This window comes from Pogoniulus pusillus, chromosome 20 (assembly GCF_015220805.1).
Source record: "Pogoniulus pusillus isolate bPogPus1 chromosome 20, bPogPus1.pri, whole genome shotgun sequence".
Classification (NCBI taxonomy): domain Eukaryota; kingdom Metazoa; phylum Chordata; class Aves; order Piciformes; family Lybiidae; genus Pogoniulus; species Pogoniulus pusillus.
This window is the reverse complement of record NC_087283.1, coordinates 13864573-13882705: the sequence shown is the minus strand read 5'-3', so window position 1 is coordinate 13882705 and position 18133 is coordinate 13864573. Positions and strand designations below refer to the sequence as shown.

Genomic DNA, 18133 nt, shown 5'->3' with positions numbered 1-18133 from the left:
CCATTTTTTAATCAGCATAATTAAATGATCTCCTTCCACATCATGGAGTAGCATAATGCTTATTGATTTATTGCTGTACCTATTTATGTTGGCTTATCAGAAAGGTGCTTCCAATGCATTAGCAAACCCCTGAAGTGCTTCTGGTAATAGGAAAAAGTGTCTGGGTAGCTGTAAATATAGGGAGGGAAAGGGTTTAGAGTGTTATAAAACTTAGAGCAGAAAATTCTACTTGTATTAAAATCATAGTGTGCTCAGCCAGGCTATCTTACAGTTATCCTCCACAGGATGGCTGCTTGCAGGAGAACTGAGTTTCTCTTTGGCTCTACCCTGCTGCCTTTGGCAGCATTCCCAAATGTAAGCAGCAGCGCCCTCATTTTCTTACATTGTTTATCCTGCATTGAAACAATTTCTGTTAATGAGAAGAGGCAGAAGCTGCTATGTATTCATCCTATCCTACAAAATGAGAATTAGACAGTGTAGTTGGTCATAAGTTTAAAGAATCCCCTAGAAGCTACATCAATTTGGGGTTAGGAAATCATTAAAATGTTGTAGCCCACCTACATACCTCCATGTATGTGCTGTCTGGGAGGAGGGAAAGTGAGCAAATCAACAAACAAGTCGTTCCTACAATAAATCTCTTCTGATTGAACTTGGACACAGCACAGTATGCTACAGAAGGATGAATAAACTGATGATAATAACAGAAGCTGATTACATTGTGATGGGCAATAGCAGCAAATAGGCCTTATCTTGCACTGTGAAATAGAAACTCATGGCCAAACAAATAAGTCTAGATTCCCAGAGAGAGCGTTTTCAGCAATCTATGGGCAATGACCCTCAAAATTGTGTATTCAAAAAAAAATAATTATTTTTAGAAGTGCAGCCTTGGCCCTTAGTGAGGCTGAGAATAAGGTATTTGTGTTGCTCAATTGCACATGCAACGTATCATCAAATTTTCATCCCATTGAGAAATGCTGGTAGTCACAATTGGATGCTGATCAGGACCTGGTTATTAGCATATATACTTCTTGCTTTTGCTTTGACAATCTACTCTTCCTTCTTCCTCTTCATTCAGGTAACTAATGACTTTTTATAATCAAGAGAAGAGAATTTTAGACCACTGAACGTGAACTGGGAGCTTAACTCCTTGAGGACTTCAAATAAATTATAGTCCCATAGAGGTACTCCACTTGGAGTGCACTCTACTTTAGGATGGGGAAGATAGGGAAGAAGCTGGTTTTGCCTTCTCACACAATGTCCAAATTTTGAACATGTATGCATACTTTTCTCCAACTGGAAGAAACAATATTTTGACAAATACTTGATTCTTTTAGTAGTACAACTATATAAGTAAAAAGCCAATGTGGTATCAGCTGGGAGCCCCTCATACACGTTATTTCAGCCTGAGTCAATGAAGCACTTGGGCAAGTACTTTGCTTTCAGAATATTTACATCATCCTGAGCTGTTAGTCTAATCACTGAGTCCAGTGAACTCTAGTACTCTTGGATTTAAAAAGACTTGAGTCTGTGCTTAAAATTAGCATGTTTTGATTATTTTTTTTCTCACAGGGGATTGCTTTCTTCTTTACTGTAAGCATCACAGAGCACTGGACTGGGCTCCCCAGAGAGGTTGTGGAGTCTCCTTCTCTGGAGACTTTCAAGGCCTGTCTGGATGTGTTCCTCTGTAACCTGAGATAGATTGTATGGTCCTGCTCTGGCAGGGGGGTTGGACTCAATAATCTCTTTGGGTCCCTTCCAACCCCTGACATCCTGCAATCATACTGCTGACTACATCTGTCCTGAAAGAGCTTAAAAACTTCATTTTTTATGTACCCTATTAAGGTTAATGTCTCTGCTCTGTGCTTTTCCTAAGCTTTATCAAAGTTCACTGAACTTTTCACAAGTGCAGCTTATTCTGAGTCCTTTCTTCTGTTATACGGGGACAATTAGTCTTGAAACTCATTGCTTTTTTTAATGTATCCAAACCCACCAGAACAGAGCAGACTGATGTGTAGATCATTAAATACATTTGTAACCCCTGCCTGTGTTACTGAAGTAAATATCCTTAGAGCACAATGTATGTCCTGCAGAAAGCAAAGTAAAATGCATAGTTTTAGTCCTACTTTAGCTGCTAAGAGGCTGGTGCAGTGTGGGAGAAAAACGGTGACATAAATCTCAGGAGTATGATGAGATTCTGGCTCCATCCTTGTGTTCTTGACTGGGTGTATTGTACCCTCATGCTCCCCTGGCAAAAGAGACTGCAGCCAGATCAGCTGGATGAGTATGGACACATAAGGAAGGGAAGCGCTCCTAGACCTATATCTACTAAGAATCAATCTAGCCATTTATCAGCATATACTGTTTTCCAGATAGAAAAACTATTCCATAAACACAAGCAGATTATCACCCTTTTCCCCTATAGTTTTCACTAGAAATATTTCAGCTGCAAAACTGTGAAATAATTAAATTATATACTTAACAAATGTTCTGTCAATATTCACACAACAGCTCAACTTGGATTTTTGTTCCATAGTATGTTCTCAAAAACTACCCTAAATGAGAAGATTTTTATTAATTGGTAACTGAAGAAACAATAAAAAAAAACTGTAGCTGAGTATATTATTCTTGACAGTATAGAAAAATTGGAATTTTTTTACAAGCCTATTGAAAGAAAATGTCAAAAATCACTAATTCCAACATCATGCTTGTACAAGTCAGGGTGAAAGTAGTATTACAATGGATTTTTGTATCCTTTAAAAATAATGTGAAATATTACCAAGAAATAAAGTAAAATGTGCAGCCAACCATATTGTTGCAGCAATAGTAATTACTGATGGTTCTCAAAGGTACCTTGCAGTTCTAAACTCTCAAGTCAGATCTTTCTCCATATTAAGAGTGTTAGAAAATAATTGTTGCTGAACTGCCAGTTTATTTCGTATTAGTACAAAATTTTCCTCTTATTAAAGATGCTGCATTTGTTATTGTTTAGCAGTGCATGCCTATCTTTCTAACCACATATTTAGTTATAGTGCTTTTGTTTACCCAGTGATAAAGTTTGAAAGGAACACTTGCAGGATCAGTCATGGAATAATCACATGATTTAAAAGCTTTTCAAACTGGGAGCAAGTGCTGCATAATGTTTTTATTTGACTGCATGCATGAAGCTCGACCATTTTCTGAAACTCAGACTCAAATATCAGTTGCCCTAGCTTCCAACTAAGTATTTTACATGGTGCAGTTTTGGAGAACATCTTTACATTTGTTTAATGGTGAAAAAAAAAGAAGTGGTCATGTGAAATCTGAAGGACAAAACTGAAGTCTGGCTTCAGTTCTGAGTTCTGCTGACTTGCTCTTTCGCAGCTGCATTTGTTAGTGTTGGCTCCTGTTTGCCAGAGCTGATTGTTATACTTCCATTTTCCCCTGTCATTTTGGTTAGAATCAACTTCTTCCAAGAAAATCTCTTGTCATTTATTCATATTTTAGGAAAACACATGATACAAAATAATTATTAAAAAAGAAAAGTCTGATACAGATTTGCCACTTTATTAAATCCATCTTATTATGCATACTAGACAATATATAAATTTAAATCTCTTGAACCACACAGAAATATGTGGAGTTTTAAAATGTAAAAGTGCCTGATAAAATTCTAAACAAGCAGTACATATTTATCACAAAGCAATTAAATATCTTGTTTTGTTTATTCCAAAATTAACTTGGCACATTAATTTAACATGAAAAGAGCTATTTAATAAAATCTTCTGAGAACTGGTATCTGCCCTTTGAATAACTTATCTAAAAAGCCATTTTATTATGCAAAGCTATGTAAAATAAATTGCATTCAAACAGTGCTTCAGAAAGTTGCTTATCGTAACCTGATGTTCATAAAGCAATGACATAAAAGATCTGGAGATCACTGCTTTGCTTTCAAGATGGGAAAAATGAAGCAGAAATTGTCTTTCATTTGAATCTAGCTAATTTGACATGGAGATAATTATCTTGGTACTTTGAAATGTGATTAACTGTAATTATAAGCCAGAAAAAACCTACAAGGAATAATGAAAACAAAATCTGAATGTAGGAGCATGAACATGGACTGTCATGTGTGTGATTCATGTGATATAGCAGGTCTGATTTTGTATTATTTTTTCAAGAGGGCAGCAAGCCTCTTGTAAAACTATGCAACCGTGTCCTCAAGCTTGAAATTCCTATTTGCACACATATCACAGAATCATAAAATCAAGCAGGCTGGAAGAGACCTCCAAGATCATCCAGTCCAAGCTAGCACCCAGCCCTATCCAGTCAATTAGACCATGGCACTAAGTGCCTCATCCAGGCTTTTCTTGAACACCTCCAGGGATGGTGACTCCATCACCTCCCTGGGCAGCACATTCCAATGGCAAATCACTCTCTCTGTGAAGAACTTCCTCCTAACATCCAGCCTATACCTCCCCAAGCACAACTTGAGACTGTGTCCCCTTCTTCTAATGCTGGTTGCCTGGGTGAAGAGACCAACCCCCACCTGGCTAGAACCTCCCTTCAGGTAGTTGTAGACAGCAATGAGGTCCCCCCTGAGCCTCCTCTTCTCCGTCAGTATAATAGAGTACCAGGAGCAGTGCTTGTGTTGAACGGCTCACTCCTCTGACTGTCCATGTGTATGTGCATAAACAGACACACACACACACAAAATATAGTTGGCACCAAACTTAATGTCAAACCAGGATATTCTCGGCTTGTCCATAGATAGTCACACGGTACTTGTAGCAAGATCAGTGTGTCAATTCTAGTTAAGGTATGCAGAAAAGCTACCTAAGCAAACTGGTTAGTGGACATTTCCCCTTTTGCCAGAGGATGAAAACTATCAGTAATTCATTCAAAATAGCTGATACTATTCTAGATGTATGGAAGTTGCCTAGTGTTTGGCTTCATTTTAACTAACTTCATAAATTGCTCCCTTCATTACTGTTTTCTGACTCTGATATCCACAAGCAGTTCCTATGTTGTGCTGCATTTGAGTTTGGCTTTAATTTTTAAGCATTTCCCAGTATTTGTGATGAACTGTAGATTTAAACCAGGGATCATTTTCCTCAGGTGTGGTGACAGCTATATGCTGAAGTACATGCAAAGAAGAGAAACCAATGTGTATGATTTAGTACTTTTCATACTGAAGGCTGTGCCTCAGCCGATCAAGGAGAGGAACTCTAAAAGTCTGGCTGTCCTTATCCACTTATGCATAGCTCTCATATTCTTGTTTTATGGAAAACAGTAGGCAGGATTATAGTTTTTACAGTTAATGTGTTATACAAAGCTTCATGTCTTTTTCCAAAGAATCTGTCCCTGTTAACTGTTCATTATGGAATACTGGACGACAAATGGGTTTTGTTGTGTTGTTGGGTTTTTGTTGTTGTGTTGTTGATGTTATTCAGGGGTTTTGTTTTGTTTTTCTGTTTGTTTGGTTTTTTTGCCTCAGTTTCGTTTTATAAATGGAGTTGGTTGAGGCTTTTTTTTTAAAGATCATATACATACATAATTTATTGACTGATGTGTTCATACATAATAATGTAGAATATGGCTTCTAGGCTCTGACCACCTTGGCTTGGCTTGGTGCTCCTGTGCAATCTTCTGGAGCTAATGTGGAGCCAGAAGGCCTAAATCATTGCACTGAGAAGCACATTATGACTCCAGTTTGGATTCAAGGTTTACAGCTTCATGATGATGAATGCCCTAATATTTCAGCTTAAGCCAACTTCTTGAGGGAATCTACCTTTTAATGTGAGGCTTCCAGAAATCTTACACTCCCAGCTTGATATTTGGCAGATTGGAAACATTGGATTTCCCACCAGATAAGCCTCCATGTATTTAGACATTTGTAAACATTCATACATTCACGTGTAATTTCCCATGTTGATGAGCAGGCACTTGTTTCAATCAAAATTCCAGCAGCAGGTCAAAGTTCCTGAAACAGCTTCTGGCCACCTCCCCTGCTCGCTGCTCTTCCACATGCTGCACATTACCTGGAGCTCTGTGATACAACTCTAAGGCTGCAGCAGAGAAAAAGGAGTCTGGCTGGGGATGAGCCACAATAAGGCTGAAGGGAGATGAAAGCTCAGGTAGAGAAAGAAAATGGTGTAAACATTGTAAAATGAGATTAGGGGGTTTTCCTTCATAAGGGAGTCAAAAAATCATCAGAGGAATGAATAGGAGAGATGAAGGAATGTGCCCTGGAAGAGAATGTTTACAGTGGTGTGTGACTCTATAAAACGAGGGAAAGGATAAAGCAGTCGGGGGGCAGATGAGACTCACTGCCAGTCAGTTTAGTTAGACAAAAGTAGATTGAAAATGGGCTTCTAAATTCCTTAGTTGCCACCTGGAAATTGGATATTAAATCTGAATATCTGAGCACTCCTACTAATCATTGAAGAAGTCATCAATAATTCCATAGCAGTTTTGAAATTAATAGGGAAGAAAATTGTGGTTGGGAATACTGTTTCTTTTCTAATAAACCATTTCTGTTATATAGTCCCAGTGAGCTGGGTGTATGCAAATGACAATTTCCTCAACCTCCTTTATAGGGTCAGGCTGATTCACAATGTGTTAGATATAAAAAGAACAAAAAATTCTTAATGCCTTTTTCTTCCGTTAAGCTGACAACATTGATTCTGGGTGCAAGGAAAACAAATGTCACTTTAAATCTGTAGTTTACTTGTTTCTACATGGTAAAACCAATGTAAATGCTGAAGGATTAATTACAGTCTGTTACCTGTGACTTTAAATACTTCTTTAATTGTATGTAGTTCTACTAAAGTGAAACATCTCTCACAAAAGTGCTCTGGTTTGTATGACTCAGCTTACTGTTTGTACTTAAATACCAGGGAAGATCTGAATATTTTGGCTGTCCAGATGACACTGTCAGCTCCTCTCATAGCAAAGCATTAAAAAGAAGCTAAAGCAGTTTAAAATCCAGCCTTCCTTCTGCCCTTAAGGAGCAAGTTCTCTGGGCTTTACAGAGCACTCTTGAGTGTGCATAACTAATTTAAATGTGCTCATACAGCAATGGCCTTTCACCTTTTTATTATATTCTACTCTGTGTCATTCACACCTTCTGACGTATCCCACAGTGACAACTTCATTTAAAGTTGCCCATGAGAACCTTCTACAACACTGGGAAGATGCATGCCAAAATTTCTCCAGGATAGGGAACTGCCTTTTTATTTTAATTACTGCTTGAAGTTCCATAGACAAACTGATACTTAATAGTCATGCTCACTGGCTTGCCTGTTTTATATTTGATATAGCATGGAAAAAATTATTGCTCCAATTATCCAGTTTTCAGGGCAGTGGGGGTATTTGCCTATTCTGTTCATTAGCTTCCATTTCATGTTACCTTGCTTGGTTCTGGGCACTGGCACGCTTGTTTCCAGCACAGCTCCACGCTTCTCTCCAAGCCCCTGCGGCCACACGCCTCCTGCTCAGGGCTGATGAGAAGCAGCAAGGAGCTGTGTGTGCTCGTCCTTCCTCAGCTTCCCTCCAGCTCAAGCCCACCAGCTGTGCTTAGAGGGCAGCTGAGGCTGTCACATCAACTGCCTTTTGCAAATTATCTGCATAGCTACTGTGGGATTCATCTTCTTGGTTTCCATGTTACTGGTTTATTCCTTAAAAAGCAAGCAAACAAACAAACAACATTTACAAGAGTAAATCCAGATGAGGATTTGCAAACAAGATATGATTCCAGAGCTGAATGCGTTGACAGTGCTTGAGTACTAAGGGAGCAATGTTCTGTGCAGCTGCTGGGAATGTAATGCTCCTCAGTTACATCCTTGCAATTCATATTCCTTCTATGATCTAGGGAAAAGGATGCTGTTTTTCAAATATACTTTGTTATTATCTTCATTAGGCCTAATATTTGCAGAAATGCACAGCTGGAGATAAATATTTTCTAATTCCTTTGGATTTCATTGTAGTGATGTTAATCATGATGAATTCTTTCAGTATTTAAGAAAATCAATTGTCAATTAGCTTTCATGGGGTTACATACATTGTGGTTAGTCATCAGTTGGGCATTATGGCTTTATTTGACAACAGCATTATTAAAACATACAGTCATTTGCTTTTATTATAACCTATCAAAAATGCAACACAAGTTTCAAAACTAAGGTGAGCCTTGGGATTATAATTAAATCATGTTTTGTTAGGAATTGTTTTATAATGCAGTGTTACTGTTCAGAAGTAATTATTTTGTGTGAAGAAATTTTAATTAATATATTATTTACAGGAACCAGATAGCTTACCTGTTTCTTTTTCATAAATGCTTGGAGAATAAGAACTGTATTTACAAGATTTAAATAAGTAGATAATAGTTCTAAGATAAATAGTCTTCATTAAATAATTAATGGTTTCAAAAAATATTTTATTTTCAAAATACTGGACTAGTTCTTATAAATTTATCTTACCAGATGAAATTGTGTCCCCACTTAATCTGGAGGGTGGTGCTGCGTTATGGGAATGGCCCAAAGTTTATTTACTCACTTTCATAACCAACTTCTATATTACATTGACCTAACTTAGCTAATTGTGTAATGCAGTGGTGCATCAGTGTGTAACATTAGCAACAGTTTTTATTAAACAAATGAGCACATTATTTTCTAGCTACTTTTATTAAAGGGTATAGCTGTGGCAGGCTTTGTTTAAAAAGTACTTTGAAGATGTTCAAGTAAACCATGATTGTTACAAGTTAAAATTTGGAAACAATCAGATGAGTTTGTGATATTTTGGATACTACTATCAAAATGGTACTTGGGTTAGCAGAGACTGGAACACTAGCCAGAGAGCCACAGTAGAAGTGAAATGATGCAAGCTGCTGGATGTTAGGAGGAAGTTCTCCACAGAGTGATTTGTGATTGGAATGGGCTGCCCAGGGAGGTGGTGGAGTCACCATCCCTGGAGGTGTTCAAGCAAAGCCTGGATGAGGCACTTAGTGCCATGGTCTGGTTGACTGGCTAGGGCTGGGTGCTAGGTTGGACTGGATGATCTTGGAGGTCTCTTCCAACCTGCTTGATTCTATGATTCTATGATTCAAATAGTATCCCATGCTGCTATTCTTCCTAGCTGCTGAGTGTATCAAAGATCATCCTTATCTTGCCCAGAGATATTTACTGACCATAGCTTTTCATTACACACCAGCCAAGTACCACTAAACTAAAATATATGCAAGTTTTAAAAGTCTATGTTCAAGTTTTAAACCTTTTGCTTAAGAAGAATGTTCTTACTGGCCTTTTCTTGTCTCATTTGGGAGATGAAATGTGAGCTATATATTTGCTCTGGAATTGGCTTGGCTCTAAGGGAGCCATTACAGTTGTTATTCAAACCTCTGGATTCAGTGTAGCTTAGAATTATTGCGTTCTTCTAGTAGAGTGTTTGAGTATAGGAGGTGCAATGTGAAATAAATCTCTATAAACCTGGGCTTTAAAAACATTTTTATGTTGAAATCTCTACAGTAATAATAATAACAACCACAACAGTATTACTGGCAACTGTCACCCACTATATACAGGGTATTTATTCAAAGAGCCTTAAATAAATCTGTAGAAGTCTGTTGCTTTGTCACAGATACCATGAAACAAAGGGCAGATTATTGCCACTGAAAAAAATAATAAGTAGTGCCACTGAGCTCCCTGCTCTCCTCGGAGCATAAGAAATTCTGTATGGGTCATGGCTGGCCTATTCTATCTAAAGCAGCCACCAATAGCAAGTAGTTTTGGAAAGAGCACAAGAAACATGCAAAACTAGAGCTGTCCTCCCTCTGTTTATAGACACAGTTTCCAGCAGACATCTGCTGTAGGCTTCTCTTGAACCACATACTGAACCTGGGGTATTGTCTTCAAAAGCCAAATAGAATCATAGAATAGAATCTATTTGGCTTTTGAGTATGGACCTTCCTCTCTGGATTTTCTGTTCAACTTATTAAGCTACCTGTATCTTTTGGCCTTCCCCACATTCTGAACCAATGAGATCATATATAATCTGTTGTGGCTTTTTTTTCTTCAAATGCAGCAGATGTGCTTCATTCTATACTCCTTTAAAGGTTTTCAAAAGAGCAGTATTTTGAGCAGTGTTAGTCAGGCTGCAGCACAATTGCAGAGCTGTAAAATGCTTCCTGAGCATCTTCTTACATACTTTCCTTCTTCATGTGAGGAGACTCATCCAACCCAAATTTAGCAGCTGAGAAAGGGGAAGGTATTAAATACTTCACTAGCAGAAGATGTAGCCTGCTTCTAGCATACGTCCTTAAGATTTCTGTCAATTACTCTTCTTTCTATACTTTATGTCTGATTTGTAGCACATGAAATGTGAGTTTGAAAGAATTCAAATGCAGGTTAATAACTGATCAAACATACTGACCCAATGGGAGATTGATACAAGTCTATAAAGAATCTTCAGTGGGTATGAACCACTGTAATCTGTATATTGACCTAGCTAGAGAGGAAATCAGTTTTTCAAGTTACCCATGCTATTCTGCAAGCAATTGTGTTCTGGGTAATACCATTCCTTATCAGGCAGTGTCATCATGATGGGGTTAAAATGGTTGTAGAAGAAGGGACTGGTGCTTCTTCTGCAGTACCTAGAGTTGTGTCTAAATGATGGGAATACCTCTGGAGAAGAGGAGGCTCAGGGGTGACCTCACTGCGGTCTACAACTACCTGAAGGGAGGTTGTAGGCAGATGGGGGTTGGTCTCTTCTCCCAGACAACCAGCAACAGAACAAGGGGACACAGTCTCAAGTTGTGCCAGGGGAAGTATAGGCTGGATGTTAGGAGGAAGTTCTTCACAGAGAGTGATTTGCCATTGGAATGGGCTGCCCAGGGAGGTGGTGGAGTCACCATCCCTGGAGGTGTTCAAGAAAATCCTGGATGAGGCACTCAGTGCCATGGTCTGGTTGACTGGATAGAGTTGGGTGCTAGGTTGGACTGGATGATCTTGGAGGTCTCTTCCAACCTGGTTGATTCTATGATTCTACGATTCTATGATTCTATGATTCTAATTGTGACTTTAAGACAACACATATGAAAAAAAAAAGATATAACCACTTGGTAGAATGAGTTGGATAAAGATTAATATACAAATAAAACAGAAATAAAGTAGGCTGCATAGAGAGAGGCTTCTGTGGTCAGACTGAAGACAAGTGAGTGACAAGCTAATCTTGGCCTAAATAAAACATGAACCAAGAGTAATGAAAACACCAAGACTTATGTTCTCACAGAGGAGTTAGATGAGTTTTATCAAAACCTACAATTAGTTGTCAAACTCATCTGCAGGACATAACTTTCTTGTGTATTTTAAGGACTTCAAAGCAGTGTGTCATTCAGTAATAGACACTGCAGTGCAACTGGGATGCAGCTTAGCAGATAATGGTAATAGCAGTCTTTAAGATCCTTAGATGAAAGTGTTTTTATAAACATTACTTAAATGAGTTGCTAAAGATAATTCTGGTCAAGGACTTCAATATTATTTAATAGCTGTAATTTATTTCAAAATATAAATATCAACAGATAAATGTAGATGTTTCCATAAACTGCACAGGAAAAAAAAAATCAGCTTTGCAACTAAGTCTAGACTAACAATTATAAGCTGGAAACCAAATATGTGCAATGTTTGGATTTTTTTTCTCTTGTGAAGAACAAACTGATACTGGTAAAACTAATTACAGAATAAAATGGAGAAACTGTTTTGTATTGTCCAGACAAATACAAAACAGCTAAAAAATATTCCCTTAAAGCCCACTTGGATGAAGACAGCAAAAAAAAGCAGCACACAGGAAGCTGCCAAAAACGTTCATACATTATATCTCACCTGGGAGAAACATACTCATGGTAGAGTCCTGCTGAATGAAAGACACAGAACGAGGCAATTTCTGCTGCCTCTGAGCATTGTGGAAAGTAAATGGAAGGGAAAATTACTTAAATATCATGAACATCATGGGAAGAAATGTAGGCACAGATTCAAGAGATTTTTCTTTGCAAGTTGCTAGATCTTCTCCACCAAAGGTACACACTGTGACTCTGGATGTGCTGCATGCAATCTTTGGCAGTCAGGAAGGTGTAATTCATTTCTGTTCACTTATCTCATGCTGACCTTAGATCTCTTTGAAGTTATTTGAGCTTTCTTTGTAGGAAAATATTGAATTAATCAAGACAAGAATTATTTCTAGACTGAAGGGCTCTGAACATAGAGCCTGTCTAATCCACAACCACAAGCTAGGTCATGACTCCATGATTTTATCTCTCATCTTCCAGATTTCTTTTAACATATTCAGTTGATCAATCCTCGTGTTTTTTTTTACTGGGGTTACGAAGTGGCAATGAAGTAGGGGACCAGAGTGTCACTCCTGTCTACAGAAGGAACTGATGGATGTGATATTTACTGCAAAGCAGGTGATCTGCTGGCATAAGTGGAAGTATGCTTACCTGGGAAATGAAATGAATTGAAAGGCAGAGAAGAGAAAAAAAAAGGAAGATAAATAGCACTAGCAATAGCAACCTTTAGTGAACTCCATGGAGCAGCCCAGAGATGACAAGAATTTGGGCTGAGGTTTGATGATTTATAGACTGTATATAAGAATGGCCCATTTCTATTGATATGAATCACAAGTAAGACAGGCTATCTGTCAGAATAGGAAACTATCTTCAAAACCAAATGTTTGTGGAAAATGATTGGCACAAGATGAGATCTTTGTCACATTCAGTTAAATGAAATGATCACGAACAACTCTTCCAGTACGTTAAGAAAAGTGAGTAGGGCAAGATGAATGGCACAGTGATTATGGCCAAAAAGTTATTGGATGAATATCCACAAACTTCCAAAATTTGATATAGAAATACCCTAGTAAAGGTTACATTCTTACACCATTACATTCGGGAGTCTGGCATATATTCATTTGCATGTACAACATGAATGTGTTGGTGGCTTTTTTCTTATAATAAAGAGATTGGCTACCAGATATACAATGTCAGATATGCCTTAGGAGGGAAGAGCAATGCTTTATTTACTTAGAAGCAATACAAATGTTTTGGAAGAGTTATCTTTCTAATCAGTGGACACTAGAGTGGCTAGGGGAGAGAGGTATTTTTATTTTGCACTATGGTCTGAAGCAGAGGTATTAAAGGAAGAGTGAATAGTGGTTTCTGCTTGTGAAAACATTAAAGGCCAAATGAAAACATCTAATTCAAAGCATATTACATGTGTAAAAAGAAAAATGTATTGACCTAAATATGCAGTCTTTTTATCAAGCTGTCAAAATTGGTCATTATGTGGAAAGAATAATTTCCAGGTCAGGATTTATCATGCTACTATAAGTACTTCAGCGTGAAATCTATGAGCTGTATCTTGTGTGTATTAAACTCTAGCTTGCTTGAAACTTCAATGTACTTCAAACTGCTAGAAAAGCTAATGGGAATTCCTGGTATTTCAGTACCTAATTCAAAGTCAGTTTGGCTGGAACCGAAAATAGAGGAATAGACTCAACTGTAGCCTGTCACAACTGACAAGCTGTTCTGTGTGTAGTGGCAACATCCTTCAGGTGACAGCTCAGAGACTGGTATCTGAAATGCTGTGTCACACTTGTTGCAATTCAGATGGAGAGTTCCATTTCTTTATCAAACAGCAATGTTACCTAAAGGCTGAATTGGTTTCTCAATGCCTTCAGTCAGCATCATAGTAAAAGAGGCTTCAAAGTTTTGGCCTCTATTTGGCTCAGCCCATAGGTGACAGGAAATAATTTTCACATAAATCTTAAAACACTTCTAAAACAACCTTTTGTTAGATTACTCCAAACTGAGAGTGGCTCCTCTATTTTTTGCCCTCCGTAAACCTCACATTTCCTTTTTCACTTCCTTCTCAACTTACTTGTTTTGGAAGTGTCAGAAATTTTCCAGGTCCTAAGCACCTGACCTGATGTCTAGGTATGCACAACATAGAACTTTATCTGAAGGTAAGAAAAAAACCACAACAACAAAAAACTAATGTAATATGCTTATTTTTGTCTCTATCATCATAACATTACATTGTTATCCAACTAGCTAAGCAATTCTAAGCTGCCCTTGAACAATATATGAAGAAAGAAGCTTTTTGGGTAGGTTTTTAACTTTCTCCTTCAATTCCTTTGAAAACAAATGTATTTGAAGGGGTGAGGTCTCATAGTGTTTTATATTAAGATTTACTCCAAAAAAGTTTATAGCAAGATCTTTATAAAAAAATGTTCCTTCCCATAACAGAGTGAAAATCACCACCAAAAAAACCCAAATAATGAAACTACATGGCATGAAAGAAACAATGACTTTGTAGTTCAGTGTCTATCTTGCATCATCAGGCTTTCAGGATTCCATAAAGATATCTGGTGTGTGTTGCACAAGTCTGTACACAAATAAACACACATTATTGTTAAGTCAGGAAGAAGTGCTCACTCCAAGTTTTTATTAAAATTGAACACAAGGAAGCTCTGAACAGACTTCTGGTTGAGAATTTGTTTTTACCATCATCTGGTTTTACAGTATTCCTGAATCTTAGTTAATGCTTCTGAGTGTACATTCACTGGAACATGGGTGAGCAAGCACTTAGTCATTCAGCCAACAATCACAAGATCATCACCAACAAACTGGTAAAATGGAACCTCTAGGTTATAGGGGGCAGGACCTTTCCTGATTCTGCCAGAGGCATCGTAATGGGACCCATGGCAAGGGCAGTAATAACCACCAAAATCTCCAGAGTTTGCAATGGGTACACAGCCAAGATGAGTACAGACACCTACTAGTATGACCCATTCTGGTTTCTTTACTCTGTCTAAGTCATGCTGTGGATCCCTCAGTTGAGACACATCAACTTCAGCTTCCTGATTGATCTCTGCTTGGGTTCTGTGACGCACAAAAAGGGGCTTCCCTCTCCACTTGAAAGCCATGTTCTTGCCTTCTGGAATGTCAGATAACTTGATCTCAATCTTTGACAATGCTAGCACATCAGCAGAGGCACTCAGGCTGGAAATAAACTGTGTGACAACATTCTTAGCTGTGTATGCACCTGCTACACATGCTGTTGCAGTGAGCAGGTAGGAAAACCCTTTTCTAGCTTCACTGCTGCTTTGAGAAGATGCAGTGGGATCTAGGACATCTTGACGACGGTAGGCAGAGAAGTCAGGTACTGTGACATCATTATGGACAAAACGAACACTGGCAGGTGCTGCAAGAAAAATAATAGGAAATGAAAATTTCTGGTAAAAAAATTGCAATGTATTTTAAACTCTACTTTTTTGATTTTTTTTTTAATAATGGGTAAAAGTTACACCAAAGGCTGGGTAGCATTACACTGATTGTGTATTTCAATTTAAATCTGTAAGAAAACCATTTCCAGAAAACGTTTTTCATAGATGAACAGATGATCTGCAAAAATAATTTTCCCTATTCTTTGAAAGTCACACAATGCCTGATAAAAGTACAGAAAAAAAGTTTTGCAGGATATTATGACTAGCTAAGAAAAGACAGGCATTTTCCATTAAAATGTTTCCCTGAAAATAACTGCTATGAAGAAATGTATTTAGTAATGTTTGCACATCTGTAGGTTAACACTTCCATGCTTTTCTTTGACTTACCTAACTTCTATGCCTTTAATAATCTTAAGTGTGTGGTTAAACATTTTTAAGAATAAAAATGCAGTATCAGGCATCCTTTACATTAGTCTAGAGTCAAAGCTAACTGCTCCAGTCAGTAATAACTGCCCAATTCCCAAGCTTTTCAAAGGGGATTCCCATATCAAACCTGCCTGCTAAACTAAGAAGATGCAATGGCTGACCAAGAAAGCCTTCTGTTAGTCTCTCTGGCAAGAAAAAGTAGGTCTGCTCAAAAAATTATAAGCCAAAGAAAAGAACAGGCCCTAGACAGAATGTACTAGTTGCCAAAGTGTACAACCTGTTACTGAAAAACTATTTAGTCTTTTTTTCCTAGCATTTGGCACAAAGTTAATAAAAAACATTATCTCAAAGTACTTAAAATAAGTCTCAGGGATTTATACACAATATGTGTAATACAACAACACATCTACAAGTAACTCAGAGGTGTAGTTGGTAGGATTTTAACCACAGGGAGTATGATTCTGTGAAATTAAAATTCTATGAGTAAACCATACTAATTTATTTCCAAACCACAGTAGCAGTTCTAACCACTACAGAGCATTTTCCACAAGGCACTGCCATCTCTATGACTTGCATGGTTATCCTATCTGACAGTTATCCTATGTCAGCTATGCTAGGCCATGCCCAGCAGCAAGGCAGGGCAGCAGTCCTCTCTGAAAAGCAAATCGGCCAGTTGCATTAAGTCCTGCCCTTTGGCTCCGCAGGAGCGAACTGGGAGCAACTTTATCCAGCTGAGACTTTTCTGATCACTGCATGAACTGAGAGGAAATACAAAAATTCCAAGAGGAAACTACGATGATTTTGCCATAGTGCGTTCATGGTCGGATCTCTCTCCAACAGTACAACGCACCGTGTGCTCTCGCTGCACACCTCTGCTTTGACGCCCCTCATTAAATACCCGACTGAACTCAACAGAATTTTCCTTCATCTTCACAACTGCAAGAGAACCATCCACCCAAGTGTCATCCAAAGGCAACAGATGCACGTTACCGTAATGAGGACAACCCGGAATCACACAGGCTTTTTAAAAACAATTAACAAGTAAAACCTTCCAACGAACTCAGAACTGCCTGCCGCTGCTGGGAGCCTCGGTCAGCCCCGTGGGCATAGGCCGACCGCTTCCTGCAGAGGAACGAGGCCTCGGCGCCTCAGCCCCCAGCCCGCCTCGGCCTGACACGCCGAGGAGACGGGACCGCCACACACTGCCAGCATCTCCCCCGGAGTGCCTCCCGAGCCCGCCCTGCAGTGGCCCTGACCCAACTCGCACCGCTGAGGCTGGCGCTGGCTACGAGGTCCCCCCGGGCTGACCGGCCGCTCATCGACTCCCGGCACAGCAGAGGCCGCTTCAGGTCTAGCGGCACCTTTTCAGCCCGACGCGCTACCGCTGGCGCCAGCGGCTTGAGCGGACCGGGCACGGCGTGTGCCGCGGCTGCCAGGTACGGCGCGAAGGGCCCGGAGCGGGCGGCCACGGACAGCATGGCGGCGGCAGCTGCGGGGCCGGTCACCGCTGCGACCTTCTTCGCGCAGGGACTGCGCAGGCGCTGACGTGACGCCGGCCTGCAGCCGCGCGGTGGCAACGTCACGGTGGCAACGTCACGGCGGCGCCGCTGGGTGGTGCCGCTGACGTCGCGGCAGGCGTGCGGCGCTGTTGCTGTTTGCGCGTAGCTGGCAGCTGCGGCGTCGGCAGTTGCTGGTTTCGCGTTCCCGGGGAGCGCGGGAAGGTCCCGGTCTGACTGTGGCCGCAGCTGCCCGGGCTACGGCAAGCCCTGAGCCTCCTCAAGCCAGCTCTGTGATGGTGGGAGGGGCTGGATGCAGCAGTCGCGGGGCTCTGGAGGAGTGCTCGGGAGCACGGCGGCACCGTGCCGTGAATTGGGATCTTGAAATCGTGGGATCGTGTCAGGCTGGGTCTGGTGGAGTTTGTGGAAAGGGCAGTATAGTATGTAGGTGACGCATTGGGTGTTGTGGACTGTCAGGAGCAAGAAGCCCTCTGTGGCTGTAATGCAGTGAGCCAGACTGGTGAGTGGAGGCAAGCACTCCCAAGCCGCGGTAGTGGTGTCTCTTAGTAATTCAGCTTAACTCCTTGCTCTGTTCTTGGCCATTCATCTTCCACACAAGTTTTTGCAAGGTACCGTTTGCACTTCTGGAAGCTTGGCTGCTTCACATACTAAAGTTACATTTTGAGGGTGAAGAGTTGTTTTCACCAACTGTGTACAGTGCGAGGCACAAAAGGGCCTTGATCTTACCGAATTTTAGGCAATGCCAGGAAACAAATACTGTATTGGATTAGCCCAGATATGTGACGGTCAGTTTCTTTCAGAGGCTACTGTCTGAAAGCATCCCTGCTTGGTGTGTTCCAGGTAATGGTTTTCATCCCCTGCTCCCTCATGATTTGCCGGGTCCGAATTTCTACCATCCCTGCTAATACAGTTAGAGTCACTTAGGGGTGAAGATGGGGCTTATC

The 18133-nt window shown here is 40.0% G+C and overlaps 1 protein-coding gene across 1 annotated transcript; it reads right to left on the bottom strand.

Moving 5' to 3' along the window:
* Positions 1–14445: 14445 nt before the first annotated feature.
* On the bottom strand, positions 14446–17228 carry LOC135184481 (cytochrome b-c1 complex subunit Rieske, mitochondrial). Its single transcript, XM_064160304.1, has 2 exons — positions 16940–17228; positions 14446–15224 (listed from the first exon to the last, which is right to left on the bottom strand). Exons 1-2 carry the CDS (start codon positions 17148–17150, stop codon positions 14614–14616), a joined length of 822 nt encoding a protein of 273 aa, XP_064016374.1. The 5' UTR covers positions 17151–17228; the 3' UTR covers positions 14446–14613.
* Positions 17229–18133: the final 905 nt, after the last annotated feature.

What these genes read in the sequence shown, in the direction of transcription:
- LOC135184481 (XM_064160304.1), bottom strand. Translation starts at nt 17,150, where the DNA reads ATGCTGTCCGTGGCCGCCCGCTCCGGGCCCTTCGCGCCGTACCTGGCA. An exon ending in AGCCAGCGCCAGCCTCAGCG is followed by an intron (nt 15,225 to 16,939) that starts GTGCGAGTTGGG and finishes TTTTTCTTGCAG; the next exon opens with CACCTGCCAGTGTTCGTTTT.